General features: G+C 27.6%; 1 protein-coding gene across 1 annotated transcript in view; it reads right to left on the reverse strand.

Annotated features, from left to right (window-relative positions):
* Nucleotides 1–20,378, reverse strand: part of LOC132940311 (rap guanine nucleotide exchange factor 4) — a 211,006-nt gene that overhangs the window by 20,921 nt on the left and 169,707 nt on the right. Inside the window, exons 5-6 of the mRNA XM_061007832.1 lie at nt 8,030–8,081; nt 1,829–1,938 (exon numbers count right to left, since the gene is read on the reverse strand). Coding sequence (XP_060863815.1) covers nt 1,829–1,938; nt 8,030–8,081 — 162 coding nt within the window. The remainder of the gene's footprint in view (nt 1–1,828; nt 1,939–8,029; nt 8,082–20,378) is intronic.

Raw genomic sequence — 20,378 nt, forward strand, 5'->3', positions numbered from 1 at the left:
GGGAAAATCTACGCCGGTTTATACAAGCGAACTTCTAGAATGCGTAGTGCGCACATATAGGCTCGTAAAATCCAAGCTGATCGTCCAGGTTAGGTTGGTTAAGTTGCCGCATGAAATGGAAATATGGAAATATTTGATATTATAGAGTACGAAATATTAAAACTAGTAATTGGTATACCACGAGTGTACGAAGAAACAGTCAGGAGGTATAAGTCGCGTCGTACAAGGCTATTATCGCACACCCTGGCGCCTGTTTTTATAGACAGAGCAGCATATGGCCATATAATCGATTGAATAAAACCATATTGTTCAATACCTATTACCTACCGAAATCAAAAATAATATGCCGTTCATAATATTATTACTGTATATGATATACTTTATCGTTTATATTATACTAACAGCCAACTACCACATCGACGCATTATATGATATTAAAATGTATAGGTATAAATGAGTTAAAACTTTTTTGTATTTCTCTTGATTAATACGTGGGGATTAGGATGCACATCAAATGGCCAAATAAGTAAAGTAGTGGTTAGGACATAATTATTGTTGAGAAGGTTAACTGTCTTAATAATAGTAAACAAATATAAAAGGAATTTACATTTTTGCTATTTTTTATTTGTAATCAATTTCCCATTATGCTAACACGAGTAAAGATCAAACATATCCCTAATCTGGATTTCTGGACACAGTAATACCTATAGAAACGAACGAAAAAGCAGATTCTGACATTATTCCAAGAATGCATCAAAATCCTCAGACACTTCTAAATTAAACATAACAACATATTATGCAGATTTAAAAAACCAAATCAAAGAACGCATACCTACAAATCAAATGGCAAACACACTGGCTCAATCAGAATACTAAACTAAGAAGAATAAAAAACACAATCTTCGGCTGGCCCATTTCCCTCCGAATAAAAGGGATAAGGTAATAATTATTATAAACAAACTCCGCATCGGCCTCATGGAAAAAGGAGAAAAACCGCGGTGCATTTCTTGTGGAACTGAACTCTCAATCAACCATTTAAATTGTAATCACTGAATGCATTCGATACACAGATGAACATAGAAACTTCAACTAACCCAACACCTCACGCAAAACCATCTACTGTACAATGCAATTTAAAAAATTGTATAAAATTGTATTTGTAAATATTGTAAATATAATGGCCATTGTCGCTGATGTTAATTGAGAACAAAAATAAATAAATAAATAAATAAATACGATTACAATACATTGTATGGTCTGAATATAGTAAATCACATTGAATTAATATATTTATTTGCGTGTAAATAAAAATTTATTCGTTATCGCTCTATCATATTATTACACACAACGATGTTAATAAAATCATTAAATATATAAAATGTTTTTTATGCGTATAGTATTGCGACGGGTAACTGCACGTCACTAACATCCAATGTTTGGAGAAGCGTGAACCAAAATAGTTTGAGAACTTCTGCAATGTACACTAATTGGTCGTTATTCGTACGCCCTTATAGAGTTTATTAAGACATATATTTTCTTAAAATATGTAATAAACATAATTTAAGACTGTTATTTACTATCCGTTAAAATAACCATAATGAAAAAATTTACATAATAATATTATACACAAATATAAGCGAGTATACAAAGCTCATTGTGTGCAATAGAAAATTGTTTAATTTAAATGCTATTATTAATCTTATTGCTAACAATTTTAAAGAGTTTAAATTTCTCAGCATCGAAATTGCAGACTAATGGGAAATCGATTATAGTACAATAAATTAGTATATTTTATTAATGGACAAGTTAAACGTGTTTTTATATTTACCTCCGTAATGACTTCAGCTGGATCAGGGTTATCAGGGGTAATCGTTCTGCGCGCTTGAGTCATCACAGGTGGAGGAGATTGGCACTTGGATAGACTTCCACTGGCCATACCTGTAGGGGAAAAAATATTAAATTTTAAATTGGTGTGAAGTCCGCAAATCATAATAAATAAATAATGATGATAAAAATGATTACAAAAATATAAACTACAAAGCATCACGATGGAAAGAGAAATTGAGTTTCAAGTCTTATTAAAAAAGTTTGATATAAGTTTTTGTTGAAGTGCAGGGATGATAAACTTATAATCATAATTTATCATCGCGGGCATTTTTAAATATTGGCACACTGAATAGTTTGAATATATTTCTACAGAGACATAATAATAATATTGCATCATGCTTTATTGAGTGTTTCGTAATTTGAAAGCTACCAAGTTCCGACCGAGGTAAAATATTAACAAATAATAAATATGTAGGTAGTTATGAAACACATTGAATGTATTTATTTTTCGATAATCTCTTGAAATGCGTCTGTGAATAGTATGCACTTAAAATAAATAAAAATATGTTGGTAACTATAATAATATATAATATATAATATTATACCAGTCGATTCAACGTATTCAATATTGTATACCATAATATATAATATTAAGTATAATATAATAAATAATACGGGACAGCTCGTAGATCTCAAATTTTAACACTTGTTTACCACCGGCTTTAATTTTTAATTAAAAACACTATCTTATCTCGCCGGCGTTGTTGTTCTTATATAGCGTTGTAAGGAAAATGGATTTAAAACGATTTTTTTTCTCTTCCGCCGTCGTCGCTACCGCCGAGTGCGGACGGCAATCAAATCCTCCAGTGGCTATATAATTAAAAGCTTTAGCCGGAACACATACAACGTACCAGCTACCTATACCTACCTACGAATTTCGACTCTTTTTTTTTTTTTTTACTAGAGGTAGTTTTTTCCACAGAGAGAAAAAATAAATTACGTGTCACCCCATTCATGCGCACACACGCATATACATGTAAACCGTATAGCTGGGTTGGTATGCACGTTGTTTCCCTTTTTTAAAAGGCCGCGGTAACAACAGGATTAACCAATGTGGCTTGAGAGGTAACGTCATACGATTATATACGAACGGGAAATTCGTCAAGCTCGATCCGACGTGAACGGTAGTGTTGTTGCGGTTTAGACACTGTGAGAACTAGTAATATAAAGGGATCCAATCCTGTGATTGTAAATAATTTATGGTTACTAACGTATATATACATATAGGCACACCACCGTTATATTGGTCTTGCCTCCAAGCTCAACGTTCATAATATATACGTAAACCGTACACACGACACTGACGCTATTACACTGCGCCCACCACCCACATGATTATAATATAATATACAGGGTGATTATTTTATCGCAGTAATTTACTCGTCGGGTACAACAGTATGTGTTTTTGAAAGTAAATTATATTTTGCTTAAACATGACGTTTCTAGTAAAACGACTTCAGATTATATAAAAAAATAAATATTTTCTGCCACATTAAATGGGGATCATTCTCTGTAAAAATGTATAGGGATGAAAGAATAACCTTGTACAACGTGTCACATAATATAGAGTACACTGTATACATAATATAATATATAACATATGAATAATATACGTAAGAATTATGTATGCTTGTGATTTTATTTAGATATTTTCGAATGCTGATATGGGTTTATTATACGTATACTAGGTACGCATAAAATCGAACCAATAGTATATTATGCATATTCGACTACAGCGTTTCGTTGTTTTCACGTTATGATATTCTTTACTGTGAACTTTATTATGTATCCATACACGATGTACACGCCACCGACCAAACCTATAGTGGTAACTGGTAGCTTTAAGCATCTGCGGAAACATACATTTCTGGGGAGAGAAATAATATATTTTTGTTAAATATTATTATTACAATTTATATTAATACGAAATAAAATCGATAAACATAGAAATAATGTTACTGTTCACTATTAAGATCTAGAAGAAGTAATAGTTTTTGTATTGCATTTTGACCGACCGTCTTAACCTTATTCAAAGTACGATATTATAAATTAAAATAACATCTAATAAACCATCGTTTACTCTTACATAAAATATATAAAACCTTTATAATCATTTAGTTTGTTTAATTTAATAAATTAATTTGGATATATTATTCAAATGATAAACAATAATTTTTATGATCAACATAATATTAGAAATTTCAGAATAAATTGTGGACACGGGTTTGTTTTATTCATTTCTGAGTATTTCTCTCAACCTCACCTTAATGATCTACCCCGTAGCATGCCGTGGAAAGTTATTATACAGAACCCTTTCAATCTTAATATGTATTATTATTATATCCCTTAACTAAGGTTTTTTTTTGTCAATGGTTGCAGGTTTCCCCTCGACGCATTGATTATAATTTCCACCCCGCGTTTGGTATTTTTTGTAAAGATTTTTATGATTATACCATTACAAAACATACATTATATTACCAATAGTTAATTTTATTTATAATACAATTTCATTTACATGTTTAGCATTTAACTGTGATCGATTCAAATCAACGTGTATGGTCAACGCGTAGTAGTTATAACGCTGAAATAATTATATATACTGTTAAACGAATTATAAACAGGATGTGCTTCAACTGAAAATTATTTTACTTAATTACTGCATATTTTCCTGCTTATATTAATTAATTAACAAAACAATGATATAACAATAATATAATATATAAATCGTTATCGATTATTATTGATATTTTGCCAATCACACCGCAAACTCGACGACGCGGCTTTTAAAGCCTGGCGATGCGTGTTTGATGATATTATTATAATTTATCACGAAAATAGGCACATATTATAATATTATATGAAAAGTTATACATTTCGTCATATAGATCGCGTCGATTGATAAATATAGCTGGTGCACTGCAACGGATATGTTATCTATATTATATTATGATATTTGTAATCTTATTTTCTATGCGCAATGTGCGAGGATGAAACAAATGCGGTGTGTCGTCGTTTTTGTACTTTTAATTTTTATGCTGCATCGGAAATATTCTATACGAGCCTCTATTAAGTATGTAACTAACGAAATAATATTATGGAGAAACGACACAATACCAGAAAAATACTTCAAATCTATATAGATAGGATCACATTTAATAGGTCATATTATATAATATACGTTGTACCTACTCGCTGAACTATTTAAAATTTCATAGGTATTCGAAACACAATGCGTGCTGTAATTTGTTGTTACAGACACATTACTGACTAAAATGTCATTTTACGTGACAATAACCGGATAACGGGTTTAGGTATACGCAGTGGTGTAGACATGATTTCTGAAGGGGGGGATCAAATAAAGAAAACGACAAAGCTATAAATGGGAGGGAGAAATTGGAAAATCCACTATCCTCTCAAAACTTTTTACTTGGGTAGTAAAATATTTAACAATAAGGAACAATGAATATAATTTGAATTTTGAATTGATTCAAAATTCACATCAAACACAATATGGAATATTATCCACTCCAAAGCCAATGTGAGGGAATCTGACCCCTAGGCCCTAAGTCCCCCCTTGTATATGCCACTGGGTATACGTGAATTTCAGTAGGTACCTATACTATCTCCAAAGGTCGGGAATTCACGGGGGAGAATTTATTTTGATGGAAAAAATTATATAGATAGATAAAAACAAGTTAAAACATTTTACTTTCAATTATATTTTATTATTGTGCAGTAGAAAATGTTATTTAATGTACCTATAGGTAAATACTAAAATATAGCTTTAAGTTTTAAACTTTAAACATTGAATAAATTGAGAGTTGTTTATCTTAGGTACCTATATAAACTTAATAATTGGTGAATGAATATCCAATATTATTGTCTACATTTTCGTATACTTGTAAATTTGACGTTTTTTTTAAAAAAATAGTTATATTATTAAATTTACTGCATGGGCTTCCACAGTAAAAAAAAAATTGTAAATCAAATTGTTGTTTAAAAATATTGTTATACTTTTATCTTCTTCTGTAATGCCGTTAGTTTTTTTTTCGTATATTATTATCGTTTTGATTATACACGGCGTTATGGATAGGCAATTTAGCTATACCTCTGTCGTGGTTCTAGTTATCCGGTATCTCTTGTCTTAGGCTTATTGTTCCATATTAAAATACGACATATACTCGTAAATATAATTATCATAAAAATAAAAAGTAATAAGTATTCAAGACGAATGTACATATTAGATTATATTATTTGTTTTATTGTTATCACTTATCAATATTATGTACATTATTATTTTTATTTTTTATAACAATCAGAAAAAAACGGTATTGGACGTACAAATGTACATGTATAATTGTTATTTAAATATTTTATGTTTCAATGTTTATGATATGAGTTTTATAATATATGTTTATGATATGAGCAAATTAACAATCATTATAGTCAGAAAAAATATGACGGTATTGGACGTAACAATTTACATATATAATTGATATTTAAATATTTTATGTTTCAATGTTTATAATATGAGTTTTATAATATATGTTTATGATATGAGCCAATTAACAATCATTATAATATAAGGTAAATAAGGTTTTCAACAAAACGATTATCAAACAAAATTAATATAAATAAATTATAAACTTTAGGATTGATGACACCAGTCAGCGTCTGTCTCATCTTCTCATTACATTATCATCTCACAGATGCACTTGAGCTCACCTCATGGTGGTATCGGTGTACCTACTACCCAATTTATTTGCAACAGTAGCATAACGTCTTTCCCAACTTGAGGAGCCGCCTCCCCACTGCCGATAAGAAATATACGACGACCTTGCCGGGGTTTTTTTGCTGCTTTTATATTGATTTTATAATGATGTGTGTTTTTTTTTTATTTTTGTGTCTGTCATCATCTTTTAGGACAGTAAAAATGCTTGGATTTTCTTCAACAGTAACCTTTCTGATAGGAAAGTGAATCTAGTTGGTACTTTGGGGGGTCAAAAGTAAACATTTCCCAATAGTTTTTAAAATCGGCGTGAAAAACAAAAGAAAAATTAAGAAAAAGCGGGAATTTTTACGCAAAATCTGTTTTTGAGAAAATCGATTTTGGTTTTTGATGCAACTCTAAAAAAAATGACCGTAGGTACCCAAGGTACATGAAATTTTGACTGAATGTTTATATTAGCATTTTTTATACACGATAAAATGTATAAAATAATTTGACTGTTTTTGAGCAGTTTACGGACATAGTCAGTTTTCAATTTTTTTAGTTTTTTTTTTTATAAATATCAATAAAATTTTATTTGTTGGGTAAAAAAGCGTGAACATTTAATGCAAGGCTCCTGATATAATGATTATATATCAGTTGAAAAATATTAAAAATACATAGGAACAATATTTTCTTACATTTAAATAGTTTGATTATTGACAACATTTTTGAAATTTAAAATTCAAAAATGATTTTGTAGTTAAAAATCTATAAAATGTTCAACTTTTATAGCTACGGATTGAAAACTTACAACACGGTTCCATATAAGTAGGTTATTCTGTAACCAAAAAAAACTCAAAAATATAAAAGTTTTTTTTATAATTTTTTATGTTCAAATTTGGAGGAAATTACATATTATTAAATAACGATTTTAGTTATTTCGTTGTAATTGTATAATATTAATTCAACTTACCGTCTACCGTATTAATAATAGGTAATAACAATATAAATATAATATAAAATATATACACTGACAAACCGTCACCGCTCAGAATCGTTTTTCGTATACAATGTTATTATATATTTGATTTCAAATTTAATACCATCCATTATACAGTGACCCACTTGTAACCTACTGTACAGCAGAGCGACACCCACTTACCCACCTTTTTATATTTGTTATTTTAATGTATCCGATATCCACAATTATTAAACTGTTAAAATAATACATCTTGAATAACCATAAGTCACAACTTGTGGTACAAATGTTATATTTATTCTTTAAGAAATGGCAGGTTATTTTTGGCACCTATTTATTCATTAAAATTACTTTTTATATCTTGCTAAAATAAGTACCTACCTACTTAAAAATCAATGATTGGGTATTTGAGAGTATAAATATTAAAACTATAAAATAAAATAATATCATACCATTTCTTAGTTTATTGCTAGCGATTAAGTCTTTCATCAAATTTGAGTGTTTCTGAAATCAAATAAATTTTACAATCCATTAGAATGCATTTTTTTGCAATACTACAATTTGTTATTTAAAATATACAACTAATACAATAATAAAACAAATAACATAACAATATTTCAAAAGTAAACCACTGATGTGGTATATTTCTGTATCGAAGTTATTGTACACATAAGATAAATAACAACTTTACATTTTACAATATTAACGAGTTAAGACTGTACTGTATTACGCTATACAAAACAAGGTGCTACCCTAAAGAGTATAATTAATCAGGAAAATGCCCGCCCGATGTATTTAAAATGAAGCTTCACCCGAATTAACTGTTTTTGTTTATCCATCGCTTAAAATTATGAAATTCACGGACGTGAGTACATTCAAATAGTTCCCTTAAATGTTGGCTTGAAATATTTAATAATTATAAATATATTATTAATGCCATTTTTTTAATTTTTCAATATTTTCTAAGTATTATACAATAAACAAATGCGCAATGATGATGTCATGAGTCATGATGAATATATATATTATATATAAAAAAGTCAGCACGAAGAATCCTCTCATTGGAGGAACTTTTACATGGGTACCTATAAACTATAAATATATTATTGATGAAATAAATCAACATTTTGACCATTCAGGTAATTTAATTTATTAAAAAACGAGTTCTGTAATATTATAGATACATTTTAAAAGTTCTGAGTTTTTATCAATTTTAATTTAATTTAAATATTTTGACGGTTAGACAACCAAACTTGTATTTTTGTGATTACACATCATTTAACTAAAATTGTTATATTGTATAACAGTAAGTTGTTATATTAGCATATTGGTTAACGTATTTGAATATTTAAAAAAAATTCCATTGATATTTTAAATACGATATGACACAACTAAAAACGCAGCTGAAAAAAAAGCATTATAATATAAGAACACTTGTCCGACCAATGGCAATATATTAATATTAATGATTAAGCTATTTTTTGAAAATCAAAATGATAAATGTACACAATCGATATTATTCTATTATTTGGGTTTAAAAAAATGATTTTATAGCGTAATATTGTTCAAGCATAAGGACTTTAAACACGTATTCAAATACATTATGAACTAGGGACACACAATTTATAATTATTTATTGATATTGATGTAAATATGGTACGTAATTACATATTTAGAATATTTACATTTTTTCACAAACTATAAATTTTTTTTGTAATATTTTATCTCAATATAAAATTAATAGTTTTGAACGATTTATTGGCTTTTTAATAACTAATGAATACATTATAAAAGCAGTTCAGTTAAAAAATAAAACTAGATTCTTAGGTGGGTACACGGTGTTTTTAAGATTAAAGTATATTTTATGTGATTATTAATGAAAATGAGAAAAAAAGATCAAGGCTCATGATTTTTTCTTAATGTAAAAAAAAAAAAATAAAAATTTTAAAACAAGTTAGTTTGATTTCTTTTGTAAATGTAAATTTAATACTCCATGAATGTAAAAAATAAAAAGTTTTTCATCCCCTGTTCACGGTAAAAGCTTATACGCTATTACGATGTACCATGTTATTAATATAAGGTTTGATTATATATAAGTATGAATTAAGCTGCAGATTAAATGCTTCCCATGTGATCGGCATCGGCGAAACACAATGGATGATATAATACACTAGTACGTGTCTGTAAATAGTGATCACCCGTGAGGCCGTGCACGGCACTTTTACGATCTTAAACCTATTCTATAGATTAATGAACTAAATGAAGACATCCGGTGAGTGGAATGTATGCACGTTGCAGCATCGTCATTGCCGCCATCGACATCACCATCGCAGTTTTTTTTACGACGTCTGTGCGGTAAGAGTCGGCGTTTAACGTCTGTAAATGAATTCAGCTCTTGTTCGCCTTTTTTTTTTATGTGATAAAAAGGGATGAAGTATGAATACGACGAACACAGAAAATAAGAAACAGAAACGCGTGCACGGAGGAACGGAGGAACTAAAAGGTTTTGTTATCTCAGGTTAGTACCTACTTTATACTTTCCTCCTTATAGCGCTAATGCCCCGAATCTTTTATTTATTTATTTGTTTTTTTTTAGCATAGCGTTTTTTTCGTCTCTTTGACTTCGTAAAAATAAATAATAGGATATTTTAAAATACAACAGACTAAAGCAACAACAACAGAAAAAAAACAACTACCCTCGCTCTTTAAAAAAAAAAAGTTTTACCTTTTTGTTTTTTGATTCTTAATAGTTTGGTTGTATATTGTTTACATTGATGTTAACGTTTTTCTCTAAAATTAATACAATATAAACCATATAATTGCAGGCATATTGTATAATTGTATAAATTAGACTATATAAATCTTGCAAATACCTAGGTACTAATAATACAAATATACATATATACAATAGTACTACCTATATTTATTTATGTATTTATTTATTAATAATAAATTAACAGACATAGATAATATTTATATTATGTAATTAACACAATGAAAGGGTATTAGGTATCATTGTTTTAACTTTTAAATGTTGCACAATACACATATAATATATTTTTGTATAGGTACTGTTTTAAAAATTTGATTATACTTTGTACGTTTAAATTATCAAAATATACAGTACCTACTTAAAAAAATTATATACATAATAATACAATATCTAACTATAAACTTGATAATTACAACGACAAAAATATCAAAACAAAAATTTATTTAGAGTGATTCTTTTATAGTTATAAATTAATTATAATCTCATATTTTTCTAAAAGTATTATCGTTTTTGATAATATTTTTCTTTTCATAATCTACAGTTATTATATGTGACAGGATATTTTTCTGAGTAGTTTAATATATAAAAATATAATTTAAAAAGTGTAGTTAATTGGTTACCAATATTTAAATATTAGGGTTGTTGGCCAAACTTATGTGGTGCATCTCTACGCCACATAGTCTCGGCTTATCTATACTTTTATTATTATAAGTCTAAGCAAACTAAATAAATACTCTCTTTTGAAATATGAAATAAAATATTTATGCTCTCAATAAAATAAATAGAAATTTAAATATTACAAAAAAAAAAAAAAATAGTAAACTTTACAACACTATAGTTTTATTTTCAAAATTTTATTATGTAATGACTTCCTATAATAGGTAACAACTAACAATAATACTTTTGAAAAATACGAGGGTTTACCATTAATAGATTCACTATATTTAGCGAGTTTGCTAAAGATGGGAACAAACACAAATTTGAAACAAGATATTTGAGATAAAATTATTTTTGAAACTATCAAATACATTCGTACAATTATTATTATGGTTAAGAGAAATCAACTCAACAAAAACAAATACTAGACAAAAAATTCTATCAACTTTTTTATACTTCGTAACAATTTTCCACGAAATAATAATTATTGTAAGCTCCTACTACCGTGATTGAAATTTCAAACCAGACGAATATTATTTTTTAGGTATTTTCAAATGGCATTTAGTAAATACTCTTCTAGTAAATATGTTTTATGTGGAAAATGAAACAAAGCAATAAGTCGTAATGCATTTTAACTGGAACGAATGGCTATATATTATATATATTTTACGATCCACCCAATCTCGTCAAAATATTATTATTAAAAGTAGTGAGGAAACCTCATAAAAGAAAAGACCATCAGATCCCTTAATACCCTATATTATAGTATTTTAAAATATAGTTTTCACGTTTATATGTACCCATTAAAATATTATATTAAATAGTAAGTTTTACTTTCACGTATTATTATTATGGTTTTATTTTTTAACCATAACGCGTGGTACCATCAATCACTCTATAATATACATAATAATTATTTTATTAAACTTAAATTCAGTGTAGTGGTGGTAGCTTTGAGGTAGGCAAAAATCGGTCGAGTCCATGGAGAAACTATATCCCCCCATACAACTGTTAATTATTTAGATTACATTACATTCCTATAATATCATATATTATTAATGTGGCGTTCGTCGTTTTAATTTTCAACACTTTCAAGATACAAATCAGAGCCCCTAAACAATGTGAAGATAAATATTTTAAAAATATGTGTAGCTGAATAGTGAATCAACTATATTTTTATTTTTCATTAGAAGCCAAAACCACACAGATTTTTGGATTTTGGTGTTTACAATGTGTTTATAGTTTATACAGATATGTTGTTTAATATAAAGTTTTAAATTTTATACATAAAGAAGGCAATGTGAACAGTACTATATAGAAAAATTTAAAAACATGTGGGGGTAATTAAAATAAGTTATATAATTTAGTTAATTTTAAGAAACTGAATAATTTTTCAATGGTGTCTGGATCAGGGCCTAGTGCTCCATGGAGACAGTCGGCTAATTTGAAGTTGATTCTGATGTCGTTGGGTTTTTAGTTTATCCTAGTGTTTTAATTGATTTTGAGGTTTGCAATGAAGTATTATACATTTTTACATCTAGTGTCGCGTATTTTATAATTTGAGAAAATATGATGGTCTGTGATTTTGAGGTGGTGAAACGGTATCTAGAAGTTGCAGACTATTCAACAAGTAATGATATTGTGTCTTATAGATATGGGTGTATGTTGGTTGTAGTATTCCCGGAGTACCTATGTTAAAATCATCGGCAAAGAGAGAACATTTTACAGAGAATTTAATTCTTTCCTTAGATCATTGATGACTACTAGGAAAAGAGTGACCGAGATGGTGGAACCTTGGGGTATAAAATTGTCTTGCTTGAATATTGAATAGAGTTGACCCTCGGATAACTTGGAAAGTTCTGTCCTCTAGGAAATGTTTGACGAAGCATAGTAAGTTGCCGTTACAAATAATTTTTTGTTGTTTTTCAATTATACAGGGGTGCCATGTGGTGTCATATACTTTTACTATATCGAGAGCGACAAGTCCTAATACTTGTTTGGTATCCAGGTATATAATTTTGGATGTATATTTTTAGCATAACAACTATTAAAGAAAATTTAAGATTCTAAACTGAGAAATGAATGTACTGGATTTACAATTATGTTTAGGTTATTTAATCATAAGTATATTTCTTACTGTTTCGTCGTTTTTTATTGTCATTGTGTTTCGGAGCAGAAAGAATCGTTTAATCTTAAACATTGAGGGAAGTTTGTGATCGAAAATTGGATATACATAGTTTATGGGAAGGGAGGGGTAGCTCCAAAGTAAAAAATGTGTAGTACTTTATTAAATAATTCAAAAGAACTAATATGTTACAAACAACGGAGGAAAAAGTGAAATATAATTTACGCAACACTAGTTTTTGACAAAATCGATTTTGATTTTTGTTTGATCAAATATTTATATTAGCATTTCCTATACACGTTATATTTTTTAAATATTTTGGTTCTTCTTGCGATATTTACAGCATTTTAAGTTTTCGAACTTTTTACTTTTTTTTCCGATTAATACTACTATTTTTTGTCAAACAGCTTTAAAATGTAATATAGGGTTCCTCGTATGTTATGCTTACAGCAGTTAAAAAGATTTGAAAACACATTGTTATTTGTTACAATAAGACATATTCTTTATAAGTAGACATTTTCTTTATAAGTAGACATTTTGATTAAATTTGTCACGATTTTTTCATTAAAAAGATTGTTGTAACTATAAAGATATTAGGTGACCCCACTCGATGACGAGGACACGATGACGACGAGGTACAACGAAACTTATTTTGCAGAGTTAGTTCCTCGAATTTTTGTATCGCATATTTAACGATGATTAAAGGACAATTTGAGCCTTGTACTTACATATTTAAGTAGTTTTAAAGAATAATTGTAAAATTCCATATCTGGTGTTTAAACATTCTTGTTGAACATATTTTTTAGACGTACCTATTTCAAATTTATAGGTAAAAAATATATAAGTGTAAATATTAATTACATTTAAAAAATATTTGTAGCACTTTTCAATTCTTATTTTTCTATGTAAATATTTTTTAAATTAATCAAAGAATTATTTTTTTGGTACCTATTTATTTTTTAAAATGTTGTGTCTTTAAATACAAATCCATTAAATAAGTATTTCAAACATATTTTTAATATTTTTAACAACTTTATAATATTTATTTATATATTATACTTGAAATACAAATACAATAATTTAATACCTTACAAGTGTTCGTTTTGACGAAATGCCAATGTTTTACAATTTATTAATATAATATTGTATTATACTACAACGGTACCAATGGCGCCAGATTTCTGAATGTCGAGTCGATTTACGCGTTCCACATTATAATATGTAGTAAACGGTTTACTCGCGAATTTCTTAGTATCTACGTGATTTAATTTAGTTCGTTTGTAAAACACGTTGAACGATTTACATCAAAGGAATAAAGCAAGTGAAGAGTTGTACACTTTTTATTTGCACTTTGTAATTTTAACCACGCCATGTGGTTAACATCGGTAAATTAGTGGAGCATTGACACGGAAATTGTGTAATATAATGTATACTACTATTATTATACCGTATACGTTTAAAACATGATAACGGAAGTCCGCAAAGGCCACCTCCGTTTCACTCGAACCGATTCCCAAATCTTCCCATCGCCCGGATAATTTAATGATAACAGACGTGACTTAGCGACACGTTGCGTTATGGTCGAATTTCCGGCGAGAATATGTACGTGTTGCGTAAGTACGAGCCAGCAGGCTATTTTGACGTTTACACTATTATAAACCATTAGGTACGGAAACCTAGTCGATTTGTTATTGCAGCCAGTCATCGTCTTAAATCTTAATACGACAGAAAAATAATCAACTGACAGAAAAGATAAAAACTCAACTCTCAAAAACGTAAGCATAAAACTAAAAAATTCAATCGGGTAATCATTAAATAATATTAATATATTTTTATTAATTTCGATTACGTGGTTGTCATTACATGGATGCATTATAGGATCTCCAGGATAAACACAAAAATTCGGATTTAAATTTGTATACAATATAATGGTCATAAGCAATAATCAATTTTTTTTAAATATTCACATTAATAAGCTGCGCGACATTCACCCACATTTTTGAAATTTAGCTCAAAAACTACACTTGTTATATTGTACTGATTTGTAATCACAATTCCGAAATGTGTACAGCCACCATCACTTGAAAATGTTGCGGGTTATTAATTAATTATTTATTTATTTATTAATTACTAACCAATTAAGTGATTTAGAATTTTTCGTGAATTATTTAGGGGCAAGGGGGTTACACATTTTGTAATTGTGGTTATGCATTTGTACAAAATGCATACAATTTACTGATGTCATTTTTGAAGTTGATTTCAATTACTTATATAATTATCATGAAATGTGAATACAATCATTAAATTCAAATTTTTTTCTATTCCCTGATCAAGTAATCCAAACAATTTATATATTATAATAATAGTGTGGATATCCTTTAAATTGATAACTTCGTAAATCATATTTAAAAAAAAAAAATGCATACAAAAAAGTTGTTGACGGGGAAACGTAAAGGATTATAATATATGGATCGAATATGGGATATTGGGGTTTGAATGAATTGTTTTTTAATGTAAATTTCTATGAAAAAAGGTGTTAGTAAATATGTCTTATTAATGTTCGCCAAAAAGAATTATAAAAATTAAAAATTAAACCAACAATTTTTATAATACATTTTTATTTGTGTTAAACCAATTTTCTATCGGTCATAATATTGATTTCATAACTAACAAAGAGATCAAAGTAATAACCGATTTTGAGTCATCGCTACATTTATTTTAATATACCTATTAAATTACGTTATTCTATTTGGCACAAAATGTACTACTTCACATTCAAAACGAAATTTTAGGTATGTAATAAAATACATAAACGATATTGAAATGATTCCAATTTAACATGTCACCTAAACCTAACAATTTGGTAGGAGATTGAAATGTTGTCAGAGTTCCAAAATGAAACGCAAAAAAATATTGACCAAGTTGTACAAAGGCCAAAGGATCACAACTATAATGGCTCTTCTAAGAGACAGCCACTTAACGATCAACGTATTTTTAACCTTGTTCTCAGGAGAAAAAAAACACTAAGTTTGATGTATTATAGTTTTCTACAAAGTGTTTGCCTGCAACAGTTTAAGATTTAATCACTTTTTACTTTTTAGTATTGTATTATTTAATGGTACCTAGGTTAAATGACACTATACTGGTTCACGGCTATAGACTTCCATCGGTATATTTTGTTATAGAGCAATCGAATGCGTAATTGAATATTGTGATCATAAGGCTGTATATGATATTATATCGAATAAATATACCATTGTCTGCATCAAACTTTGTTAGGTAAAATATTAAATATATAATTAAAGTGGTACAAATAGTAGGTACTGTATATTGTATATAATATTTGTTGAATTAACTCTGGCAGATTAGCATTTTACTATAGTATCGATAAACAGGGAATATTAATTTAGGGTTTAATAGATGTTATTAAAATTAGTGAGTGTTTAATAATGCGATATTAAAATGTAAACGAAATGTAGGTACTAAACATCAGGAGGTTATTTACGCTATGAGATATTGTGTTTCTATACGACCGAAAATAAAAAAAATACGAAAAATTCATTCTACTTTAATTACAATATTATATTTTATATAGGTATACGTTTTAAATGCGCTCTTATGGTACATAAACTGTTAATTAATTAACTTTATTAATTATATAATAACATGTGGGTATATGTACTATGTACCTATATTTAAAGCAATATCTCCTTCATCTATACGGCTACACTAATGCTTTGGAATGTTTCCTGTTTTAATATTATTTATCACCACCGAGAACATTAATAATGTTTTTCTTATACCGATAATATATTGGTAATTAAGATGGTGAATGTTATATTAAGTTTATAAATCGGTAATGAAGTACGCGTGTATAGTTGATTGTTATCGCAAATGCAGGATGAAAATTTGGTTAAAATAATTTAAATGTAACTTTTAGGTTATTGAGTTATTCAGCGTATAAGATTAACAACAACTTATTATAGTAATAATATTGTATACTACAATGAACTTGGAAATATTCTCTTTACTATTCTAAGTTATAACGACGATTAAATTTTATAATACTAGCTGTTAAGCGGATCGTATTTTTTGTTGGTTTTTACCTATAATGTAGGACATTTATTTCAACGCACGTAAAAAAGTATTGATTCCATGATACCTATATTACACAAAAAAAAACAGAATTACTAAAAGTGTTTGTAAAAAAAAAACTGATTATCATTCGATGAAAACATTTTGTGACAATTAGTTCGTCGCGATCCATACATTTTTTAAGCACTTAGACCACCCGATTCGCCCTGTTCAGTAATCCATCGGATTAAAAATAAATCAATGATCGTTCGATGATTGTTTCCAAACCCAAAACAAAGTAACACGCTTAGTTGCTATTAATTATATTATAGTTACGTTAAATTATACGTAATGACGCGTTGTGTTAAAACGGATCAGGAGCGTTTAATTGGTACATACAATAACTATATTATAATAATATAATACCTAACCTATCATGATACTTAGCAACTAGCAAGACTGAAAACTTATTTTTTGTTGTATTTTTTTTTTTTTTTAGAATACAGTAACAGTATAGTAGGTACAGATACAAGTATGTTTTTACCGTTGCAATTTTAACGAAAATAAATTATTAGGTATATTAGTTTAACCATAAACAGAAATGTTGTTTATGCAAATTTGTAATTTTTGCATGTCAACATTTCATTGGATTCATCAATAATATTATATGTAAATACTTCACAATAAGGTAAATTTAGAAAACAAAATATAAAATAAAAAATAAAATAATACGTTTTATTTTATCACGATTTGTTAAACACTTTTAAGTATATGAATTGTAATTCATAATGACTTTTAATAGAAGTGTTGCTCTAAAAAATAATAATATAGAATTTAAATTTTATTTCAACAAAACTATAAGAAATCAAAAAAAAAAATGTAATTCATTTATCACACATTATGACACTTAGCTCATGTTTAGTATTATTAATGGCTTGAAAGTTAAAACTACAAAAGGATTAATTACTATAAATTATTACTTTTTTTATTTATTTAAGTAGAAAAAACTTTTGAATGTATCGTTGATTAAGTCAAAAAGTAATTTTTAAATCTCTAGCGTACATTCCATTATTCCAAAATAATATGGTATAATATTAATATAGAAAATAATAATCATTGAACTAGTAGGTAAGTACTTGGTTTCAAACATGTCAAGCTTTGTAAAACGAATATTAATAAATTGGTTACATTAATTTTTAACAACAATTAATTAATCATTTAAGTTTGTCAGTGAAATATTTTATGATAATATTACTAAGTTTATTTTAAAATGTTACAAAACAAAACATATTAATCAATAGCTATAACAATACTTTATAACTGTACTTAAATGTTATATAGGTACAATAGGTACATGTATATTTAAATCAAAAAGTTGGGATGAATACATTTTTGCTACATTTATATATCTTGTTTCAATGATAAAAATTATAATCATATTGTCTGAACTTTTGTAATTAAAATTTTTAAGTGCCATTTATTGATAAATATTCTTAATTCGAATAGTATATTATTATGTTCACTGTTTTCATAAAAAATATTATAATGTGCTGTTCAAAAAATCAGAAAATAAAACTATTTTAATCTATTATATTACCCATTAAAACAGTAAGCCTGTGTGTGATATGTCTAGTTAAAAATGGTGGGTAAGTACTAAGTATACATGACATTGTTTGCAAGTCTCATTGGCTTACATTTTTAGTGGCAACTATAAATATTACAACACTTTGTTCTAACTACAAAATTGTATTGTGTAGATATACAAAAATATACTTAAGTGTGTTTGAGTCTAGAGCCCATATTACCTTATACAGAGTGATTCTTTTATCATTGAATACTCATTATTTTATGGAATGTAAATGTTTTTGAAAATATCATTTAACATGGTTCAAGTCGTTTAAAAAACAACATTTTTATAAGAAAATTTTATTTATAAATATTTTTTATCCTTATAATTTTTTTAATTTTTACTTTTTTGAATGATTACATGGATTTTTAATTTAATATTTCAAAGCAAAATATTTGTCCAAGTATTTTGAAACATAAAAATTTAATTTAGAGCGAGTAGTTTATGAGTTATAAGTATTTAAAGTTTAGATGAGCGGAGTGAAGTGGTACGGGGCTACCCCGTGAAATGTTTGTTCACTACTCCGCTCATCTAAACTTTAATATGGGTCATAGGTACATTTAACATCAGTGGTGTATGCGGTGTGTATGGATATGGCCCAGATCTTTTTGATCTTACTCATCGTTAACAACTCTTGAATTCCCGATGATTCATTAACATAACATATTCTAGTTATTCACGAATATAGGGTATTTATAGGATAAAATGTAGAAATTTAACGTCCTTTGTTTCCGATTATTCTTCTCCGATGAGTTCACAACAATAGGAGTAACACCATTCTTTGAATTTAATATTTTTTCCCACTCTGCTTCAACTTACGCATGTGTATATCGAGTGTGATGTGCGAAGGTGTATCTTAATTTACGCTTTATTTAACATTTTCACACTTGTTATTTATTTTATATCTATAATCAGGATTCAGGACCTTAGTAAAATGCTAAACTAAATATTGAAACTAGAAAATTCAAAACTTAAAAAATTATAATGATAAGATTAAGGTTTATTCCTAATATTTTAATTTATTTTTTAATTTAATGTGATGCTATAAATTTAAAAAACAATAGCGTTCTAAAAATATTCAAATGATAATATTATATCGTTAAACGATGAGTTCTTTTGATATACCTATTAAATATTGTTGAAAATAATGAGTGCGCGATGTACCATAAAATATATTTTATATTTTATTCTTTGTTATTTTTTTTATTTTTATTAATGGAAAATACTGAACATTGTCAATTTTCGTAAACTCTAAATAAATTTATTGTACATAAACTGATTGATTGCCGATAGGTGGTAGATATTATGCTTTGATCATAATAATAATCATTCAAGTATTTACTTATATAGTTATATTTATCTATTCTGTGATATTATATACTATAAATATATACATAATACGTACTATATCGTATTTACCTATGTATAAAATGAAATATATAATATATAAAATATTTATACAATATAAAATAAAATATTGTCATAGTATAATCGATAGTAGCTCCCTCATTTTGCTTCCCATAATAAGTAATAGTTGACATAAAT

The sequence above is a fragment of the Metopolophium dirhodum genome, chromosome 3 (genome assembly GCF_019925205.1).
Source record: "Metopolophium dirhodum isolate CAU chromosome 3, ASM1992520v1, whole genome shotgun sequence".
NCBI classification, from domain to species: Eukaryota; Metazoa; Arthropoda; class Insecta; order Hemiptera; family Aphididae; genus Metopolophium; species Metopolophium dirhodum.